Source organism: Mobula hypostoma, chromosome 2 (genome assembly GCF_963921235.1).
Source record: "Mobula hypostoma chromosome 2, sMobHyp1.1, whole genome shotgun sequence".
NCBI lineage: Eukaryota > Metazoa > Chordata > Chondrichthyes > Myliobatiformes > Myliobatidae > Mobula > Mobula hypostoma.
Genome location: NC_086098.1, coordinates 96,222,635 through 96,245,976, shown reverse-complemented (window position 1 = coordinate 96,245,976; position 23,342 = coordinate 96,222,635). Strand labels below are relative to the sequence as shown.

Below are 23,342 nucleotides of genomic sequence, written 5' to 3'. Positions count from 1 at the left end.
TCCAGACTCTCCTTGTAACCGAAACATTCCAGGACTCTGCCAGCTGCCAATAACCATCCTTCAGCATAAAACAGGCCATAAACCCCTGTGTGAAACTGATCAGGCACACAGACACAAGTAGGAATGCTTCAGTACTTTGTCATATCAAATAATAATTTATTTACTGAGTCACTGTAAAATAATACTGTGTATCCTTAAGTTTAGTGTAATTGGAAGAAATAATAATTACAATTGCATAGTTCACAAACAAGTTAATTTTATTTTTATAAGAATAAATACTTGCAGAGGTAGAAACTATCTGAACCAACAAAATTTCAAGATCATTTTGGGTTCAAATTCCTCTCCCGATCCAAAATGAAAGCTCCATAAGGCAGCTTTCCACAGAAACTTAATAACTTCAGGCTCATTTGTACTGGCTCATTTCCAGTGCCCATAAAGAATCAGCTATGCGATTAAAAATACATCAACACTTAACAATCACATCATGAAGGAATAACACTCAGTTGCAGTGTTTTCAGTGCAATATCCCCAAATCAGACTGATTTACAGTAATTGAACAGAACGTGCTGGAAACACTCAGCAACACACACAAAATGTTGGAGGAAATCAGCAAGTCAGGTAGCATCTATGGAGATGAATAAACAGTTGACGTTCTGGATTGAGATCCTTCATTAGGACTCAGTCTGCATCAGCAGGAAGAAAGTTAAATTTCCCTGAAGCAAATCTTTCTATAGATGTTACCTGAGTGTTTCTAGTGTTTTCTGTTTTTAGTTCAGACTTCCAGCCTCAGCAGTTTTTACTGTTGATTTATCACAATCCTCAGACTAGAATTGGCCCCATACAGATAGCTAGCCATACAGCAAGGCTGAACTGATGATATGTAGATGAATCAAACAAGCAAATGTATCCCAGATGAAGGGTGTTGACCTGAAACATTGACAATTCTTCCATTGCCTCCCCCAATAACTTGCTCAGTTTCTCCAGCAGATTATTTGTTGGTCTAGATTTCAGCATTTACAGTCTCTTGAGTTGCTCAGCAAATATATCCTGCCATCTCCCACATTAATTGTGTCATTGAACAAAGTTAATGATTGGATTAAATCATTAAAGATATAGGAATGGCATTCACATTGGTCACTGAAGCCAGAGAAACATCTTCCTTGTAACTAGCCTATGTAGGCCTAGAAGAACATTCAATGAAATCTCACCTCTTTCTTCTAATCTCAGCAGAGAACTGGCCTGATTTCCTCAAACTCTCCTCCTGTACCCCTCCAAAGTCTATTAACTCACATGCCCCTCCTTCATGCATTCCTCCTTGGTCTAAATACTCCAGTGCCTCTCCTTGATCACAACAAACCTATATCCTGCATTATTTGTTTACTCTTGTGATACTCCCCGCCCCCTCATAGTCCATTTATTTCTGTCCCCCTCCTTAGTCCATACGCCCGTGTCACTCATCAGTCTATGCATTCCTCCTCCCCTCCATGGCCTTTGCAAACCTTTCTTCTCCTCAATTCAGCCATTCTCTGCCCCTCTACAGTCTATAAACTCTCTTTCCCTATTTGATTCATGCACTCTTGCATCTCTCCATGCTCTTTTCACCTCTGTTCCCTTCCATGTGCTCTACCTTTGTCTATACATTTCTCCACCCCTCCATGGTTTTCCTTCCCTCCTTGATCCATTTCCACCTGTACCCCTCCATGGTCCATGCACCCCTGCACTGTGTCCATGCAGTATTTTGTCTCTCTCATTGAATTTACCTCTGCTCTTCTCGTTGGTCTATATACACATGTGTCCCCTTCCATGGTTCATACACTCCTGCCCTCCTTGGCCTATATACTCCTGCACCCCTTCATCAAAATGAGGATGGCATATCAAATTTCCTCAAACTCCTAATGAAATATAAACACTGCTGTACATGCTTTGCTACTGTATCAATATGTTCAACCCAAGGTGGATCTTCAGAGCTATTGACACCCAGGAACTTGCATCTGCTCTTCCTTTCCACTGCTGACCCCTTGATGAGGACTTGGTGTGTTCTTCCAACTTTTCCTTCTTGAAATCCACAATCAATTTCTTGGTCTTACTGACATTGAATGCAAGACTGTTGTTGCGAGACCACTCTGTCAATCGATCTATCTTACTCCTATATGACTCCCAAACATCATAACATCATCTGAGATTCTGCCGTCAACATTTGTGTTATCAGTAGCTGTGCCTAGCTGCACAGTCATGAGCGTAGATACAGCACAGCAGCAGGCTAAATATGCATCATTGAGGCGTGCCTGCATTGGACTATACACTCCTGTACTCCTCCATGGTCAATATTCTCCAGAACTCCACCATGGCTGATGCATTTCTGTGTGCCTTTTTGGTCCATAGACTCTTGTGTCTTCTAAGGTCTGCACACTTCTGTGCCTCTTCATAGTCAGCACACTTCTCTGCCCCTTTATACACCGTAGTGTCATAATTTTATACATTTAGGACATATAGTGTGTTAACAAAGCTCAGCCATTTCATATGAGTTGGCAGGTGAAAGCCTTTCTTTATCCCCCAGCAAATTTGTAAATGATTATGTCCTTAGTACGTACATTATTTGTTCCTTAAGTTCAAAAAAACTACTGGAATGAGAAAGAAACAGATGTTAAATGTGAAGCAGTTTTATATGCTGCGTTATATATGAATAAAACAAATGTATTCTGCTGGGAAGATAAAAGCTTGAACATGATACGCACATAAGTGATATTAAGACCACAGTTGCTATTTAGGAGAGCAGTCCAATCTACACATTACTGTGATTAAAGATGAAAGGCCAAACAGGGTGCCACATGGGGGCAGTCATGGATACATATGCTCTACATTTTCCTCATACTAATACAGCACAAGTACTGGGCATAGTTACCGGCAAAAGGCACTAAGTGCTGCATTTGTCAATCATATCTGACATCTATCCTGACCAATCCAGTCATTTGGAAAAATCTTTTTTTTTCAGTGTAGCCCAGCAAAACATACTAGGTTTCACTGGGTTATAAAGTAAGATGTCAGGGAGAGCAAGCCAAGATCTCTCATGTCCGGAAGTCAGGAGAATTATTGCAGCATAGAGTATTTAAGTGGCAGATATAAATATGGGCTTGGAATACGGAGACTAAACCTTCTCAAAGAATAAAATGACCTGGTTGCTCAGGAAGTCTGAGGGCCCCTTAATGGAATGGTCGCAGGTTCCTGTCCCAGTAGTGCTTATTACTGAAGCTCACTGATAGCCGCGAACTTGAATAAATCCCTTTATTAGTCTGTAGGATACATCTTGGGATTGTGTTAATTGTATCTGGTCTCAATAAATTACAGGGAGCATTGATATTATGTTAACCAATTTCTTTGTGTTCTCTATGTATAATCTTTCAAACACGCAAAGCCTTTTTTCTGGAAGACTATATCAAGGAACTGCTGTATTGTCAGAAATGCCATCTTCATTTAGAGTCATTGAGAAGCACAGCACAGAAACAGGCCCTTTGGCCCATCTAGTCCATGCCAAAACCATCTAAACTGCCTATTCCCATCGACCTGCACCAGGACTATAGGTCTCCATATCTCAACTATCCTTGCACCTATGCAAACTTCTCTTAAACATTGTAATCAAGCTCGCATACACTACTTGTGTTGGCAGCTCATTCCACACTCTCATGACTCTCTGTGAAGAAGTTTCCCCTCATGTTACCCTTAAACTTCTCACCTTTCACCCTTAAGCCATGGTCTCTGGTTGTAGTCCCACTAAACCTCAATGGAAAAGGCCTGCTTACATTTACCCTATCTACACCCCTCATAATTTTGTGTACCTCTAATCTCCTCTCAATCTTCTATGTTCTAAAGAATACAGCCCTAATTTATTCAATCTTGCCTCATAACTCTGGTCTTCCAGACCCGGCAACATCCTTGTAAATTTTCTCTGTACTCTTTCAACCTTGTTCACATCTTTCCTGTAGGTAGGTAACCAAAACTGCACACAATATTCCAAATTAGGCCTCATCTACGTTTCAAACAACTTCAACATAATACCCCATCTCCTGTACTCAGTACATTAATTTATGAAGGCCAATGTGTCAAAAGCCTTCTTTATGATCCCATCTACCTGTGACACCGCTTTCAATGAGTAATGGACTTGCATTCCCAGATCCCTTTGTTTTACCACACTTTTCAGTGCCTTACCATTCACCGTGGAAGACCTCCCTGATTGGTCCTACCGCAGTGCAAAACGTCGTACTTGTCTCTATTAAATGCCATCTGCCATTTTTCAGCCCATTTCCCCAGTTGATGTATATCCCTCTGCTAGCCATGATAGCTTTCTCCACTGTCCACTATACCCCAAATGATGTCAGACTCACCAGCCTATAATTCCCTGATTTATGCTAAGAGCCTTTTTTAAACAGGTGAACAACAATGGCTACCCTCCAATCCTCTGGCACCTTTCTCGTTGCTATCTCTGCTGGAGCCCTGGTAATTTTTGCGCTTGCCTCCCATAGGGTCCGAGGGAATCCCCTGGAGATTTAAGGGTTAATGTGGCCAGCATTTACCTCACAATCAATGTCCAGTAAAATCGATAATCTAGTCTTTAAACTCGTGTTTTAGGGGCCTGCCTAGGTGCAGTTGTCTGCTTTGTTTCCTATATCAGAACAGCAGAATCAGTTCAAAAGTATTTTTTTTTTGACTGCAAGACATCAGGATGTCCTTAGGTAATGCAAGTTATAATAGAAATTAATATATTTTTGATGGACATCAAGGCAGAACAGTGGCAGTTAAAATATTAGTAAAGTAAGTTATCCATTTACTGTCATTTTTGAAATACATGACACTGTTTACTCGATATGCAAAACCTCCTACACAGTACATGACCATTTGAAGTGATCTAATTAGTTAATAATGCAGTCAGCTTCAGGCAGGCACTGGGCATCCATTGCCATTAATCATACTGCTTATATTTATTTTTGGTTGGGCAAATGTAGAACTTACTGTGACTGAGGATGAAGCTTTCCAGAAGAAGCTGACAGTCCAAAGAGAAAGCAGGACCTTTTGCAGTGAACTTAAATACTGTTAAATTGATTATATGACCCTACATCGGCAGTTTGTACTCAACCAACCTACTTCACAGCCATCAAACTCTCTTCCAGCAGCATATAATTAACAACAGTAAAAATGAAAAGCCAGATTCATTATTCCATGTTACCATGGTGCAAGTAAAAAGACATAACGTGCCTTGAAAGATATTTGCATAATTTATCTGCTTCAGTGCATTACCTAATCTCATCAATGCTAAAGCACGATTGTTAATCATATGTTTATCTTTTTTAAAAAAAGTAATGTACAGTACACCCTGTTGACATTACTGGTGTGGGTGGGGATGTAAGAAATTATATCATCTCAATATCATTTGGCCACCTTCACAAATCATTACGTACAACTTTCCTGCTGTTTTTTACTACCAGAACATAATAAGATAATTTAAACATGTAGGAATATGTACTTCAGGCAAATTCTCATGTGGTAGACTCTGTTTACTGTGGGGAAGGGCCACTAGGGTGAAGTGATAGCTCCTCCACCCTCAGTAAATTCAACATATTTATGGAGCTCACCTAAATTTCAGCAAATCATAAACAAAAGCATTTTTGAAAATGCTGTTATTATTGAGCACCACAAAGTGCTGCAGGAACTCAGCAAGTCAAGCAGCATTTATGGAGGGGAATAAATAGTTCACTTTTCAGGCTGAGACTCTTCATCAGGATTGGATAGGAAAGTGGCAGAAACTAGAATAAGAAGATGGGGGAAGAGAAATGAGATCTAGCTGCAAGAACAAAATTTTGTCTAAGGTTTGATGCAAAACCGAATGTTAAGTGTTTTTGGTGTCTTGGCCTTCACTTGTGTTCGATAGAAAGAAGTCAAATGCCTGATGCATCTTTGCCAGTTTTGGGAGCTTTGTCTTTGGGATCCTATGAGTTGAAGAGAATATTACATTTCTTTTTCCAAGGAGTACTTGAGAACAATCAAGTATTTTCTCTTTGATTCTGAGAATCACCTTGACTGACTCTGGTACAGATTACCAGCTTTGGATATCTACTGTTACATGTGTGGATAATGTAGCCCACCAACCAGAGATGGCTTAGTGTGACCACAGAAATTCTGGGGGTGTTGGTCTGAAAGAAGACTTAAGTGTTAATTAAAAGGGGTTTGCTTTCTTGTTAGCCATAGGCAAGATCCCAGAAGAACAAATCATAGGCAAAATCATTGTTTAAGAAAGGCAATTGGGATAATCCAGCAAATTACAGGCAAGAGTTCCGTACATCAGTGGGAGGAAAGTATGTAGAAGGTTCTTGGGTGAGGGATTTACCTGCATGTAGTAAAGCAGGGATGTTGAAGAAGTATTTAGACAAGCACAAGAACAAGCAGGGTATAGAGGGATGTGGACTTCGTTCAGGCAATTGAGATTGGTTTAGATTTGCAATATGGTCAGCACAGAGACAGCATGTCCAAAGACCTAAAGACCTGTTGCTGTGCTGTACCGTTCGATATTCTGTGCACCATCATCGGTGCACTGTAACTCATGGTGATCTAATATGGTAATAAAGATGAAGACAGTTGAACAATTGATCATCTTAACTCTATTCCATTGACTTGTTTTGTTTCAAGGTGAAACGGTGGTGTTGCCGATCAAGAAGTTTGGTGCAATAGACTTTCTTGATTCTCCTCTACAATGAAATTGGGTCAGTAGTAAATGTGTTGGTGAATATTGTAGCCTGCATGTCACCATTGAGTGGTGCTTGCTTGTGATATTGACTGACTTTGGAATGAGTCACAAATGAAGGAATGCTCTAATGCCAGAAATTCACCCAGTTCATCCCTGCAGTTCCTGAAAAAAAGCAGCAATGTACAAGCGACCTCAGCAATATTGTTTGAAAAGCACACCACAAATTTCATGATTAGTTTTTGAAGTGGCATCAGATAGTAGGTTGTGCTGGTCTTTAATGATGGAAAATCTGCATAGATGAATTTCTAAGCATGTCTGCTACAGCCACCTTTCACCAAATATGAAAGAAATAAACATTGCATTCAAGACTGATAAAAATCAAATAAAGAAAAATACTTAGTTCATAGCCTGAAGAGTTACCATGACATCCAGTTCTCCAGTTCTGCATTATGTACAATTGAAAATGAACCCTGAAATGAACTCAGTCTTTCATCAATTAGAACATATTACCAAAGCTAAAGGCGTCAAGAGATTGGCATCATTTGAGCAAACAACATCCTAAACTATATCAAAATCCAATGTCTTAGTAAATCATTCATTAATAAATGTTGTATTATCCTGGCCATGTTCAGTGGGTTTGGGAATATATGGATGTATTATAAATCTTAGTACTAGTCAAATGTCTCCCCACCACTATGGCCTTGAATGTAACAGAATTTTGATTGCTTCTAAGGGAATACAACCATGAGACTACAATATGACTATGGGAAATGAAAGTTAGTTGAACACAGGGATGGGACCAGGTGAAGAGTGATGACAGATGTTGTAAGTTCCAACATGGGCACCAGCCTCCCCAGCATCCAGAACACCTTCAAAAGGATATGTCTCAAAAAGGTGCCATCCATCATGAGGGACCCCATCACACAGTACTGTACATGCTCTGTTCGCATTACTACCATCAAGGAGGAGATACAGGAGCTTGAAGACATGCACTCAACATTCCAAGAACAGTTTCCTCTCTGCAATCAAATTTCTGAATGCACAATGAACCCATGGACACTGGTTCTCCTTCTATGTAGTATGGTCTTTTAAAATTAATAAATAAATAAACAAACAAACAAATTAATTGATTTGTTAATTAATTAATTAATTTAAAAAGACCATAAGACATAGAAGCAGAATTAGGCTTTTTGGCCCATCAAGTATGCTCTGCCATTCAATCCTGACTGGTCCTTTTTTCTTCTCCTCAGCCCCACTTCCTGGCCTTCTCCCCCGTAAACCTTTGATGCAGTGGCCAATCAAGAACCTATCAATCTCTGCCTTAAATACACCAAATGACCTGGCCTCCAAAGTTGCTGTGGTAACAAAATCCACAAATTCACCACCCTCTGGCTAAAGAAATTTTTCCACATCTCTGTTTTAAATGGGTGCCCCTCTATCCTAAGGCTGTGCCCTCTTGACCTAGACTTCCCCACCATGGGTAATATCCTTTTCACATCTACCCTTTGTTGGCCTTTCCACATTTGAAATATTTCAATGAGATCCCCCACATTCCTCTAAATTAAAGTTAGAACATGAACACAAGCTAAATAATAATATGAAAGAGGATGCCAAAGTTTCTTCAGATGCATGAAGTGTAAACTAGATGTGAGATTGGATAGCAGACAGCTAGAAAACAATGCTGGTGAGGTAGAATGAGGGAAATGAAGTGGTGGATAAACTGAACAAGTATTTTTGCCTCACTCTTCACTGCTGAAGACACTAGCAGTATGGTGGAAAGTCCAGCACTGGGGGTATGAAGTATGTGAAGTTCCCATAACGAGAGAGAAGGTTCTTGGGAAACTGATAGGTCTGAAGGTCGATAAGTCACCTGGAACAGATGGTGTACACTCCAGAGTTTGAAAAGAGGTGGCTGAAGAGACTGCAGAGGCATTAGTAATGATCGTTCAAGAATCACTAGATTGTGGAATGCCTTTGGAAGTCCAGAAAACTGCAAATGTCACTTCACTCTTCAAGAAGGGAGAGAGGCAGAAGAAAGGAAACTATAGGCCAGTTAGTCTGACCTCAGTGGCTGGAAAGATGCTGGAGTTGATTGTTAAGGATGAGGTCTCAGCTACTTGGAGGCACTTGATAAAACAGGCCATAGTCAGCATGATTTCCTCAAAGGAAATGGTACACTAGTAAAATTTAAGAGACTACTAGACAGGTATTTGGAGGAATTTAAGGTGGGGGATTATATGGGAGGCAGGGTTTAAGGGTTGGCACAACATTGTGGGCCAAAGGGCCTGTACTGCGCTGTACTATTCTGTGTTCTATGTTCTATTAAATCTATTGGAATTCTTTGAAGACATAACAAGCAGGATATATAAAGGAGAATCGATTGAGGTTGTGTACTTGGGTTTTCAGAAGACCATTGACAAGGTGCCACACGAGGCTGCTTAACGAGCTACAAGCCCATGGTATACAGGAAAGATTCTAGCATGGATAAAGCAGTGGTTGATTGGCAGGTAGCTTTGAGGAAGTAGAGAGGCTACAGAGGGACTTAGACAAATTAGGAGAATGGGCAAAAAAAATGGCAGACGGAATACAGTGTTTGGTCATGCACTTCAGCAGAAGAAATGAAAGGGTAGACTATTTCCTAAGTGGAAAAAATACAAAAAACTGAGGTTCAAAGAGACTTGGGAGTCCTTGTGCAGGATTCCCTAAAGGTTAATTTGCAGGTTGAGTCTGTGGAGAGGAAGGCGCATACTATGTTAGCATTCGAAAAGATTAGATTAGATTATGAGGACACGCAGTCCTCTTTTATTGTCATTTAGTAATGCATGCATTAAGAAATGATACAATTTGTTCCTCCAGAATGATATCACAGAAACACAAGACAAACCAAGACTAAAAAAAACTAACAAAAACTACATAATTGTAACATATAGTTACAACAGTGCAAAGCAATACTGTAATTTGATGAAGAACAGACCATGACCATGGGATTAGATTATAAATGCAAGGGTATAATGTTGTGACTTTATTAAACACTGGCGAGACCTCACTTGGAGTACTGTGAGCAGTTTTTGGCCCCTTATCTTAGAAAGAATGCACTGAAACTGGAGAGGGTTCAAAGGAGGTTCATGAAAATGATTCCAGGATTGAAAGGCTTGTCATATGAAGAGTGTTTGATGGCTCTAGGCCTGTATTCACTCAATTCAGAAGAATGAGGGGTGACCTATCAAATGGTCAAAGTCCTTGATAGAGTAGATGTGGAGAGGATGCTTCCTCTGGTGGGAGAATCTAAGACATGAGGACACGGCCTCAAAATAGAGGGACGTCCTTTTAAAATGGAGATGAGGTGGAATTTCTTAAGCCAGAGAGGGTTGAATCTGTGGAATTCTTTGCACAGGCAGCTGTGGAGGCCAAGTCTTTATGTACATTTAAGACAGTGTTGATAGATTCTTGATTGGTCAGGGCATGAAGGGATACGAGGAGAAGGCATGATGAAATGGCAGAGCGGACTCAATAGGGCAAATAGTTTAATTCTGCTGCTATATCTTATGGTCTTATGGTCCAAGTAGACAATTGGAATTTCTGTCTTATCAAATGGGTTTAGTGAATCTATTGTTTCAATGAAACAATGGATAAATGTTCAAAATTCATTCAGAACCTTCACATGCTTGAAATTTAGATGTGAAAAATGTACAATTTTCCATTCATTAATTTAAAGACTAATATAATGCAGGAAGAACCGATTGATTTTCATATCCTTTGACTAGATAGCTAGGTGTTAATCAGATGGACATCAATAACCTGGCAGCTGGCATTTTCTATCAGAATGTGTGAAATGACACTATTTTAATCTTCATTCATTTTCAGTGATAATCCTCTTGCATTTCACAGCTTCTACACCCACTAAATTATATTCAGAGTGTCTATAAAACCATTTATAAAGAAACTGAGATTAATGAAGGCTATTAGATCCCATGCATTTCATATAATACCAACTTTAACTGCAGTTAAAGTGCACAAATCATGAAAACGTAAGAGCGTTAATTATTCAGTAGAAATGAGAACAAGGATCAGGACAACTCCCAGAATAAAGTAGTTAATTTAGGTGGTATCCATCCTGGAGCCAAAACATTCACTCCAAATAATAAACATGGCTGTCATGTGTGCCATCTATATCTTTCTTATATCACTGCATTGCAGGATGGAAATTCTGGAGCTCTTCTCCGAAAAGGAATGAGTTTAAAATTCTGGCATTGCTCAAATCAGGAGATTGAATCAAAAGGATCAGAATATCAGGAACTGGTTACTTTTGGACAATTGATTACTGGTAGGTAAATTATATTTTGCGTGGTTAAAGAATGGGAAGCACAAGATGACCTGTGTAGGATTTTCAATTGCATCTCTTTCCAGGCCATTTACAGCTACTATTCTGGTTTCAAAGACTTTGTTTGACTTCTGTTCTTACTCGCGTTAATTGTATTTACACAGTTCTTTTGCCATGCAGAAAGATGATCCTGGTCACCTTATAGCATAAAGATTTCACCCTTCCTCCACATCCCCATCCAAAAGATAGCTTCTTTCATCTTCCCTATATCCAAAATTATCTTTGTTTTCACTGAAAATCTTCCTTTGATCATAAAATAAAATCAAACATTTTACAGCATATTTGATAGCATGCACTAGCTCACTGCAACCTGATCAATTATTCACACAGCTTCTGCCATCATAGCTTTGGGATCCAACACTTGTGCTTCTGCTTTCTTTTATAGCTATTGTTGAGTTCTAAAGCTAGTGTATTGGAATACCTAAATCCTTTTGGAACCCTGTTAACTGTTGTGCCTTTTTTGAAGTAAGTCTACTTCAGGTGACTAATAAGCTACACCAAACACCGCATAGAAACTGACCAGTGCTTCATTTGGACACTATAAAATCACTTTTGAATTATACATTGTCTGACTGCAGATTATAAATAACATTGCAGTTCACTGTTAATATAATTTTGTGCCTCTAAGCAATGCTTAATGAATTTGTAAAAGCTCTGCCCTCCAGAAATTTATCTTAAATTGGGAAATTTCAACAACGGGCAAATTTTGTACATAATTATTTTTCCTGTTTTCTATTTTTCATGATTTAAGAATCAAGTCAAGTTAAGTTTATTGTCATTTCGATCATAAGCTGCTGGTACAGTAGACAGTAAAAACGAAACAACGTTCCCCCAGGACCCTGGTGCTACATGAAACAACACAAAATTACACTAGACTATGTGAGACAGCACAAGGCTATACTAGACTATGTAAAACAACATAAAAACTGCACTAGACTACAGACCTGCACAGGACTACATAAAGTGCACAAAACAGTGCAGGGCAGTACAATAATTAATAAACAAGACAATAGACACAATAGAGGACAAATTACAATATAATAATAAATGATGTAGGTGTCAGTCCGGACTCAGAGTATTGAGGAGTCTGATGGCTTGGGGGAAGAAGCTGTTGCACAGTCTGGTCGTGAGGGCCCGAATGCTTCAGTATCTTTTGCCCAATGGCAGGAGGAAGAAGAGTTTGTGTGAGGGGTGCGTGGGGTCCTTCACAATACTGTTAGCTTTGCGGGTGCAGCATGTGGTGTACCTGTCTGTAATAGCCAGAAGAGAGACCCCGATGATCTTCTCAGCTGACCTCACTATCTGCTGCAGGGTCTTACGATCCAAAACGGTGTAATTCCCGAATCAGACAGTGATGCAGCTGCTTAGGACGATCTCGATACATCCTCTGTAGAATGTGGTGAGGATGGAGGGGGTGGGAGATGGACTTTTCTCAGCCTTCGCAGAAAGTAGAGACACTGCTGGCCTTTCTTGGCTATGGAGCTGGTGTTGAGGGACCAGGTAAGATTCTCCACCAGGTGAATACCAAGAAATTTGGTGCTCTTAATGATCTCAACAGAGGAGCTGTCAATGTTCAGCGGAGAGTGGTCGCTTCGTGCTCTCCTGAAGCCAACAACCATCTCTTTCATTTTGTTCACATTCAGAGACAGGTTGTTGGCTCTGCACCAGTCTGTCAGCTGCTGCAACTCCTCTCTGTATGCTGACTCGTTATTCTTGCTGATGAGACCCACCACAGTTGTGTCATTGGCAAACTTGATGATGTGGTTCGAGTTGTGTATTGCTGCACAGTCGTGGGTCAGCAGAGTGAACAGCAGTGGACTGAGCACACAGCCCTGGGGGGCCCCCGTGTTCAGTGTGATGGTGTCGGAGATGCTGCTACCAATTCGGACTGACTGAGGTCTCCCAGTCAGGAAGTCTAGGATCCAGTTGCAGAGGGAGGTGTTCAGGCCCTGCAGTTTCAGCTTTCCAATCAGGTGCTGAGGAATGATTGTGTTGAATGCTGAACTGAAGTCTATGAACAGCATTGGAACGTATGTGTCTTCTTTGTCCAGGTGGAGGGTGGTGGTGATGGTGTGGTCTGTTGAGCGCTTGGGGCGATATGCGAACTGCAGGGGCTCCGGTGAGGGGGGCAGCAGGGTCTTGATGTGCCTCATGACGAGCTTCTCGAAACATTTCCTGATGTCAGAGCAATGGGACAGTAGTTGTTGAGGCAGGACACTGAAGATTTCCTCAGCACGGGGACGATGGTGGCAGCCTTGAAGCATGTTGGAACGATGGCACTGCTCATTCAGCCCTCGGTGCAGTCTGAAGACTAAAATGCCTATTCCTGCTCCTATTTTTCTATGTCCCCAAGTTCTAGAGTACATTCACTCAAATATAGGTGAATGTGTAGCAATGTGCTACACACAGAGCTAGAAAAAACGACACGCAGTCTGTAAGTTGCACTTAAGACTAGTTTATTCAAGCTTCGCGGCACTGGCTTTTACGCAGTTCCGTTCCTGCCCTCTCTGGGCGGAAATAGAAACATAGAAACATAGAAACATAGAAAATAGGTGCAGGAGTAGGCCATTCGGCCCTTCGAGCCTGCACCGCCATTTATTATGATCATGGCTGATCATCCAACTCAGAACCCAGCCTTCCCTCCATACCCCGTGACCCCTGTAGCCACAAGGGCCATATCTAACTTCCTTTTAAACATAGCTAATGAACTGGCCTCAACAGTTTGCTGTGGCAGAGAATTCCACAGATTCACCACTCTCTGTGTGAAGAAGTTTTTCCTAACCTCGGTCCTAAAAGGCTTCCCCTCTATCCTCAAACTGTGACCCCTCGTTCTAGACCTCCCCAACATCGGGAACAATCTTCCCGCATCTAGCCTGTCCAATCCCTTTAGGATCTTATACGTTTCAATCAGATCCCCCCTCAATCTTCTAAATTCCAACGAGTACAAGCCCAGTTCATCCAGTCTTTCTTCATATGAAAGACCTGCCATCCCAGGAATCAATCTGGTGAACCTTCTTTGTACTCCCTCTATGGCAAGGATGTCTTTCCTCAGATTAGGGGACCAAAACTGCACACAATACTCCAGGTGTGGTCTCACCAAGGCCTTGTACAACTGCAGTAGTACCTCCCTGCTCCTGTACTCGAATCCTCTCGCTATAAATGCCAGCATACCGTTCGCCTTTTTCACCGCCTGCTGTACCTGCATGCCCACTTTCAATGACTGGTGTATAATGACACCCAGGTCTCGTTGCACCTCCCCTTTTCCTAATCGGCCACCATTCAGATAATAATCTGTTTTCCTATTTTTGCCACCAAAGTGGATAACTTCACATTTATCCACATTAAATTGCATCTGCCATGAGTTTGCCCACTCACCCAACCTATCCAAGTCACCCTGCATCCTCTTAGCATCCTCCTCACTGCTAACACTGCCACCCAGCTTCGTGTCATCCGCAAACTTGGAGATGCTGCATTTAATTCCCTCATCCAAGTCATTAATATATATTGTAAACAACTGGGGTCCCAGCACTGAGCCTTGCGGTACCCCACTAGTCACCGCCTGCCATTCTGAAAAGGTCCCGTTTATTCCCACTCTTTGCTTCCTGTCTGCTAACCAATTCTCCACCCACACCAATACCTTACCCCCAATACCATGTGCTTTAAGTTTGCACACTAATCTCCTGTGTGGGACCTTGTCAAAAGCCTTTTGAAAATCCAAATATACCACATCCACTGGTTCTCCCCTATCCACTCTACTAGTTACATCCTCAAAAAATTCTATGAGATTCGTCAGACATGATTTTCCTTCCACAAATCCATGCTGACTTTGTCCGATCATTTCACCGCTTTCCAAATGTGCTGTTATCACATCCTTGATAACTGACTCCAGCAGTTTCCCCACCACCGACGTTAGGCTAACCGGCCTATAATTCCCCGGTTTCTCTCTCCCTCCTTTTTTAAAAAGTGGGGTTACATTAGCCACCCTCCAATCCTCAGGAACTAGTCCAGAATCTAACGAGTTTTGAAAAATTATCACTAATGCATCCACTATTTCTTGGGCCACTTCCTTAAGCACTCTGGGATGCAGACCATCTGGCCCTGGGGATTTATCTGCCTTCAATCCCTTCAATTTACCTAACACCACTTCCCTACTAACATGTATTTCGCTCAGTTCCTCCATCTCACTGGACCCTCTGTCCCTTACTATTTCTGGAAGATTATTTATGTCCTCCTTAGTGAAGACAGAACCAAAGTAATTATTCAATTGGTCTGCCATGTCCTTGCTCCCCATAATCAATTCACCTGTTTCTGTTTGCAGGGGACCTACATTTGTCTTTATCAGTCTTTTCCTTTTTACATATCTATAAAAGCTTTTACAGTCCGTTTTTATGTTCTCTGCCAGTTTTCTCTCATAATCTTTTTTCCCCTTCCTAATTAAGCCCTTTGTCCTCCTCTGCTGAACTCTGAATTTCTCCCAGTCCTCAGGTGAGCCACTTTCTCTGGCTAATTTGTATGCTACTTCTTTGGAATTGATACTATCCCTAATTTCTCTTGTCAGCCACGGGTGCACTACCTTCCTTGATTTATTCTTTTGCCAAACTGGGATGAACAATTGTTGTAGTTCATCCATGCAACCTTTAAATGCCTGCCATTGCATATCCACCGTCAATCCTTGAAGTGTCATTTGCCAGTCTATCTTAGCTAATTCATGTCTCATACCTTCAAAGTTACCCCTCTTTAAGTTCAGAACCTTTGTTTCTGAATTAACTACGTCACTCTCCATGTTAATGAAGAATTCCACCATATTATGGTCACTCTTACCCAAGGGGCCTCTCACGACAAGATCGCTAATTAACCCTTCCTCATTGCTCAAAACCCAGTCCAGAATAGCCTGCTCTCTAGTCGGTTCCTCGACATGTTGGTTCAAAAAACCATCCCGCATACATTCCAAGAAATCCTCTTCCTCAGCACCTTTACCAATTTGGTTCACCCAGTCTACATGGCATCAGATGTGCATTACAAAAGTCTCTTCCTGCGCATGGGTTTTCTCCCCTTGCTGGTGAAGAAGGCAGCCCAGCGCCATTTTGGGGCTGGCCTCTCTGCCGAGTTGCGCGCCATTTTGTGAGCCGGTTTGCCTGCGTAGAAAGTGGGTCGCCACATAACCCACCCTAGAACCGGCGATACACCCCCAGTGTCCACAGTCTGGATCAGTCTCTGTCTGGGTGGTCTGCCTCTGCGCCGCGGTGCCTAAATCTCGACCGGCTGCGCCAAGTCCACATGGGCCGCTTTGAGTCGGTCCACCGTGAAAACCTCCTCTTTCCCCCCAATGTCTAGAACGTACGTGGACCTGTTGTTCCTAATCACCTTGAACAGCCTCTCGTACGGCTGCTGTAGCGGTGCCTGGTGTGTGCCCCTTCCGACAAATACAAACTTACAGTTCTGCAGGTCTTTGGGTACGCAGGTCGGGATCTGTTTGTGCTGTGAAGTTGGAACAGGGGCCAGGTTGCCGAGCCTTTCGCGTAGTCAGTCCAGGACTACTGCGGGTTCTTCCTCTTGCCCCCTTGGGGCTGGTATGAACTCTCCTGGGACGACCCGGGTGTGCTGTACACCAGCTCGGCCGACGAGGTGTGCAGATCCTCTTTGGGCACTGTGCAGATTCCAAGCAGGACCTAGGGAAGCTCGTCCACCCAGTTAGGCCCTTTCAGGCGGGCCATGAGAGCCAACTTTAAGTGACGGAGGAAGCAGTCCAGTAGTCCGCTCGACTGTGGGTGGTAGGCAGTTGTGTGGTGTAATTGTGTTCCCAACAGGCTGGCCACAGCTGACCACAGGCTGGAGGTGAACTGGGCGCCTCTGTTGGAGGTAATGTGGGCCGGTATCCCAAAGCGTGCTACCCAGTTTGCAATCAGCGCTTGGGCGCAGGAATTGGTGGTGGTGTCGTTGAGCGGGACCGCCTCTGGCCATCTCGTGAACTGGTCTACCATAGTTAGGAGGTACCGTGCTCCTCGCGACACTGGCAGGGGCCCCACGATATCCACATGAATGTGGTCGAACCTCCGGCGGGTGGGTTCGAACTGCTGCGGCGGGGCTTTGATGTGCCGCTGCACCTTGGCCGTTTGGCACTGCATGCACGTTTTGGCCCATTCACTGACCTGTTTGTGAAGTCCATGCCACACGAATTTGCTGGAGACCATCTAGATGGTTGTCCTGATAGATGGGTATGCCAAGCCATGTATGGAGTTGAAAACTCGCTGCTGCCAGGCTGCCGGGACGATGGGGCGAGGTTGGCCGGTAGCCATGTCACACAGGAGGGTCCTCTCAGCTGGGCCTACGAGGAAGTCTTGCAACTGCAAACCCGAGGCTGCGGTCCTGTAGCTGGGCATCTCGTTGTCTGCCTGCTGTGCCTCCGCCAGTGCTGCATAGTCCACCCCCTGGGACAGGGCCTAGATAGCTGGTCTGGAGAGTGCATCCACTACAATGTTGTCCTTTTCCAAGGATGTCCTTCGTGTACTCGGAGATGTAGGACAGATGTTGCTGCTGGCGGGCTGACCAGGGATTGGACACCTTCGTGAACACGAAGGTCAACGGTTTATGGTCCATGAACGTGGTGAACGGCCTGCCTTCTAAGAAGTACCTGAAATGCTGGATTGCCAGATATATTGCCAACAGCTCCTGGTCGAAGTCACTGTACTTGAGTTCGGGTGGCCATAGGTGCCTGCTAACGAACGCCAGGGGTTGCCAGCGCCCCTCGATGAGTTGCTCCAGCATCCCACCGACTGCTGTGTTGGATGCGTCCACTGTGAGGGCGTTTGGAACGTCCGTTCTGGGGTGCACCAGCATCGCGGCGTCTGCCAAGACTGCCTTGACTTTAACGAAAGCGGCCGCAGCCTCTTCGTTCCAAGTAATGTCCTTGCCTTTACCCGACATCAGGGTGAACAAAGGGCGCATGATATGGGCTGCTGAGGGGAGGAAGCAGTGGTAGAAGTTCACCATACCAATGAACTCCTGCAGGCCTTTGACTGTGTTGGGCTGGACGAAGTGGCAGATCATGTCTACCTTGGCGGGCAGAGGTGCTGCCCCGTCTTTGGTAATCCTGTGGCCCAGGAAGTCGATGGTGTCCAGTCCGAACTGGCAATTGGTCAGGTTGACCGTGAGGCCTAAGTCACTCAGGCAGGAGTAGAGCTGGCGGAGGTGGGACAGATGCTCCTGCCGACTACTGCTGGCTATGAGGATGTCATTCAAATTGATGAACGCAAAGTCCAGGTCGCGTCCCACCTCGTCCATTAGTTGCTGGAACATCTGTGCAGCATGCTTCAGGCCGAACGGCATTCGGAGGAATTCAAACAGGCCGAACGGGGTGATGAGTGCTGTTTTGGGGATGTTTTCAGGGTGTACCGGGATTTGATGGTACCCCCGGACGAGGTCTACTTTGGAAAAGATACTTGCCTCGTGCAGGTTCGCTGCAAAGTCCTGTATGTGCGGCACGGGGTAGCAGTCTGGAGTTGTAGCCTCGTTCATTCTACAGTAGTCACCGCATGGTCTCCAGCCCCCGGCTGCTTTGGGCACCATGTGCAGGGGGGAGGCCCATGGGCTGTCGGACCGCCGTATGATCCCCAATTCCTCCATCCTCTTGAACTCCTCCTTCGCCAGGCGGAGCTTGCCCGGGAGGAGCCTTCATGCGCGGGCGTGGAGGGGTGGTCCCTGGGTCAGAATGTGGTGTTGTACTCTGTGTCTAGGCATGGCTGCCATGAACTGCGATGCCAGAACTGATGGAAGGTCCGCCAGGATTCTGGTGAATTCGTTGTCAGACAGCGTGATGGAGTCCAGGTGTGGGGCCAGCAACTTGGCTTCACTCAGGGAGAACGTCTGGAAATTCTTGGCATGCACCAGTCTTTTCCCTTGCATGTCAACCAGCAGGCTGTGAGCTCGCAAGAAGTCCGCCCCAGGACTGGTTGGGCCACGGCGGCCAGTGTGAAGTCCCACATGAACTGGCTAGCGCCGAACTGCAGCTGCACTGTGCGAATACCATAGGTCTGTATCGTGCTGCTATTTGCGGCCCTCAGTGTGGGTCCCGGCTCCCTGTTGTGGGTGTCATACCCCGTTGGGGGTAAGACGCTGATTTCTGCTCCGGTGTCGACCAAGAAGCGGCGTCCCCCTTGTTTGTCCCAGACGTACAAGAAGCTGTCCTGGTGGCCAGCTGCCGTAACCTCCTCATTCCTGCCTCTGGGTTGTGTGCCCTCCATTGCCAGGCCTGGTCTGGCCTGCTGTTGGGCGCATGGCTTGGTAATCTGTCCGACGGACGCCCCGCTCTCCCTCTTGGCTTTCCACAGCACGTTTGCCTGGGCCGCCACCTTCCGGGGGTCACTGAAATCTGCGTCGGCCAGCAGCAGATGTATGTCCTCCGGCAGTTGCTCTAGGAATGCCTGCTCAAACATGAGGCAGGGCTTGTGACCTTCAGCCAGGGCCAGCATCTCGTTCATTAATGCTGACGGCAGCTGAAGCACCTTGAATAACTCCAAAAGACTGAAGTTGGGTAAAATACTGAAAGGCTTTTATTTGCTGCACAATACGACCTCCATGGTGAGTGTCTGCCCATGGACTGAGGGGGAGGGGCAAGGCAAAATCACCTTTATACAGGATTCTGTGGGAGGAGACACAGGGGCAGTCAGCAGAGGGGCGCGTCCAGACAGTTAACCCAGTTACAACATATATATGGTTTACCACAGCAGCCTGTCTCCCAAACCGTCCAGGTTCAGCAAGCAGGCACCTCGCTCACGCCGTGAGAGGCCAAAGGTCCCTATGAGCAGCGCTTTGAATGCTGCATATTTGCCTTCTTCCGGGGGTGACTGTATGAAATCCTCAACCTGGGCGGCTGTCTCCTGGTCAAGGGAGCTCACCACACAATAGTAATGTGTGGAATCTGAAGATAGCTGCCGAATCTGGAAATGAGCTTCTGCTTGGTGAAACCACATGCATGGTCGCAGTGTCCAGAAAGTTGGCAGTTTTAGCGAAACTGCGTGAACAGATGAAGAGTCGATCATCTTTGGTCCAAATCCTGTTTGGACCATCGGGGTCACCAATGTAGCGATGTGTTACACACAGAGCTAGAAATAACGACACGCAGTCTGTAAGTTGCACTTGAGACTAGCTTATTCAAACTTCGCGGCACTGGCTTTTACGCAGTTCTGTTCCCGCCCTCTCCGGGCGGAAATGACGTCAGATGTGCATTACAAAAGTCTCTTCCCATGCGCGGGCTTTCTCCCTTTGCTGGTGAAGAAGGTGGCCCAGCGCCATTTTGGGGCTGGCCTCTCTGCAGACACGCACGCCATTTTGTGAGCCGGTTCACCTGTGTAGAAAGTGGGTTGCCACAAATGTATTATAATGAGGTAAAAAGGACAGGGATATATCGGAGTGTGTACCTGTTATCATTTGTGTCAAATGGTGGGAATTGTAGAATATTCTTACCTTCTGGGAATGTTAAAACATATTACAAACAATAAACAAGTTTGAAAAGAGATACTAGAACACATAGCAAAATCCCACCAACAGCAATGAGATAAATGATCAATTAAGTTGTTTACTTTGGTGATTCTGGTTGAGGATCTTTTAATGCCATGGGATCTTTCACATCAAGAGGACATGAGGCACTTCTGACTATATATGGTGTACTTGCAAAACAGTAGCAACCAATTGAGCATAGAAGCAAAAACATATCTTCAGTTATCTGAAGCTCCCAATCTGGAAAACATTCTGTAAATCCTTTGGTCTCTTTCTGCCCCCCTCTACTGCTTTTAAAAAGTTTCTTAAAGCTCAAATCTTGAATCTAAGTCTTAGATCAACTTACCCAATATCTCAATTTTTGCCTTTGTGTCCATTCCTATCTGGTAAGATTTTTGTGAAGTATTTTGTGATGCTATTTTATTCTAAATTGTGATGTAAATGCAAGCTACTGTTATCGCAAACTATTATGTGCAACAATACACCCTAGCAGATGTTAACTTCTTTATGTTTGTATCATGATCCATAATCCGTATTTTACAGTGTGAATTATTAGCAAGTAAAATAACACTTAAATTTGAATAATTTATTTCCATCACAGTCAATCCCTGGCCAAAAAATGTAAGTGTGATAATTCCCAGCTGTTCAGCACAACATCTTGGAAGACTTGATATAATGTTCCTGTCACACATAATTCACCATCTCTTTGGCTCAGCTGAACTTCATGTACGGCCCTCCCCAATTTCAAAGGGGAAATCAGAAGAATAACATGGGATCTATATCAGTTCTGTCTGTTTCCGAAATTGCTGTAACAACATACATTATGAAGAGTTATACCAAGAGAGTTGTTAATTAAAGTAAAATCATAATTGACTCACAATATTTTTCTCTCTTTCTCTGTCTGCCTCTGAGTACCATTCACTTACCCCTGTCTCCCAACTCCACCCCTTCTGCCCTCCCTTACCAGGCTCAACATGTCTGTCATCCTACACCCATCGTAAATCGACAAATCATCTCGGACTCCTGTTTCACCATTGCCCTTCCCCTCTTATACTGGCCATCTCACTTCTCTAACCTCGGTCCAGATGCAGAGTTTTGACATGAAACATTGATAATTCCTTTTCTCCCACAGATGCTGCCTGACCTGCTAAGTTCCTCCAGTAGATCGTTGCCCCAGATTCCAGCAACTGCAGTCTCTTGTGTCTCTATCTACCTTGTCTATATCAAGAAGCTAAGTTTATACCACAGATGAAACTCTGTGAACATCCTGGGCATCTCATATTCAGAAGGAAGGAGCAAGTATTTACTGGACACTAGAGGTTAATTATACAACCAGGAGTTCAGATAATAGATAAGTGAAGAAGCTATTTCTGACTGAAGGTCCCAGAAACAGGAAACAGTCTCAAAATTAGAGGCAGGTCTTTCAGAATGAAAACAATAATCTGAAAGCAAAATAATGCAGATGTCAGGGATGTGAAATGAAAACAGCAAATGCTGGCAATACTCAAAATATCTGGAGCAATAATGAGGAGAGTTAACATTTCAGATTGGTGACTTTTTAATCAGAATGCACTTTCTTTTGCAGTGTAACGTTTGACCCACTTTCATACACAGAAGATGGGAAAAATTCACTACTCCTAAATGGTAATTGATGCATTTGTTAATTTAAACTCAGAAGTTTTTATTAATCAAACAGACTGAGGAATATTTGGAAAGGTAGATATATATGAAATAAGGTAACTTAGCAGACATGAACAAATTGCATGACGGAACTGTTTTTAATTTCTAAATTGCGTACTCCAATCTTCCCAAATTCCATATTAACTGCTCTTTCTTTGAGTCTCGTTCTTTTGCAAGAATCGATAAGGATCCTATGTGGATTTCTAATCTACTTCTTGATTAACGAATCAACTTGCAGCTGTTTTATCTAGCCCTCTCTCAATATTTTAACATCTTGTTATCTTCTTCCAGTTTTTTTTCTGTGATAAGAATATCTGCAATGTCATTTCTTTAAAAACAAAATTATCCCTTTTACACATTTTTCAATGTATCTGTCCACTTGGATATAGTGTGTCCAACTAATGTAGGGACTGCAAGCCAAAAACTGAGTATAGTATTCTAGGTGTTGCTTCAGTATGATCCATAAATTACAACAACATTTTATATTGGTCAAACTCCCTTCAAAAGCGTTTCTTGCTTAACCACAATTAATAAAAGCTTCATAATTAAGGATCATTTCAACAGATGAGCAAAAAACGACCATCTCCTCTTTCTCTTTTCCACGTTCCTAACCAACCTACTTTCAATGTTCTTAAATTTTCTACTTCCAGTTCCAGTATGTCAAAGCTTACTCTTAATTATGTTAGGACTCAGATATAATTCCTTATCTTGCTCATTAGAATGTGCCTAATCTTCTTTACCAACTTTAACATTTGTGGCTTGAATTTTGTTTTTCCCTGGGAGAACTCATATCATCAAAAATGCTACAATATTAACATGAAGGTCAGTAGCTAAAAATCAATATTTCAAAACAATTCACAAATAGCCAGGAGTGATCTGACAAAAATGTTTTTGAATGTAGTGAGTTGTCATCAGGATTGCATTCCCCAAGCTTGGTGGAAACAGGTTCGTGGACTTCCTGTCAGATTGCCAGCAGAGTGGGCTCCCTCACCTCCAACCCTCTGACTCTCAATACAGGAGCCCCTCGGGGCTGCGTACTGAGTCCCCTCCTTT

At 43.5% G+C, this 23,342-nt stretch overlaps 1 protein-coding gene across 1 annotated transcript in view; it reads right to left on the bottom strand.

Moving 5' to 3' along the window:
- The window catches only part of LOC134357361 (collagen alpha-1(XIX) chain), a 372,824-nt gene that overhangs the window by 187,466 nt on the left and 162,016 nt on the right, over positions 1–23,342 (bottom strand). Inside the window, exon 16 of the mRNA XM_063068836.1 lies at positions 5,005–5,061. Coding sequence (XP_062924906.1) covers positions 5,005–5,061 — 57 coding nt within the window. The remainder of the gene's footprint in view (positions 1–5,004; positions 5,062–23,342) is intronic.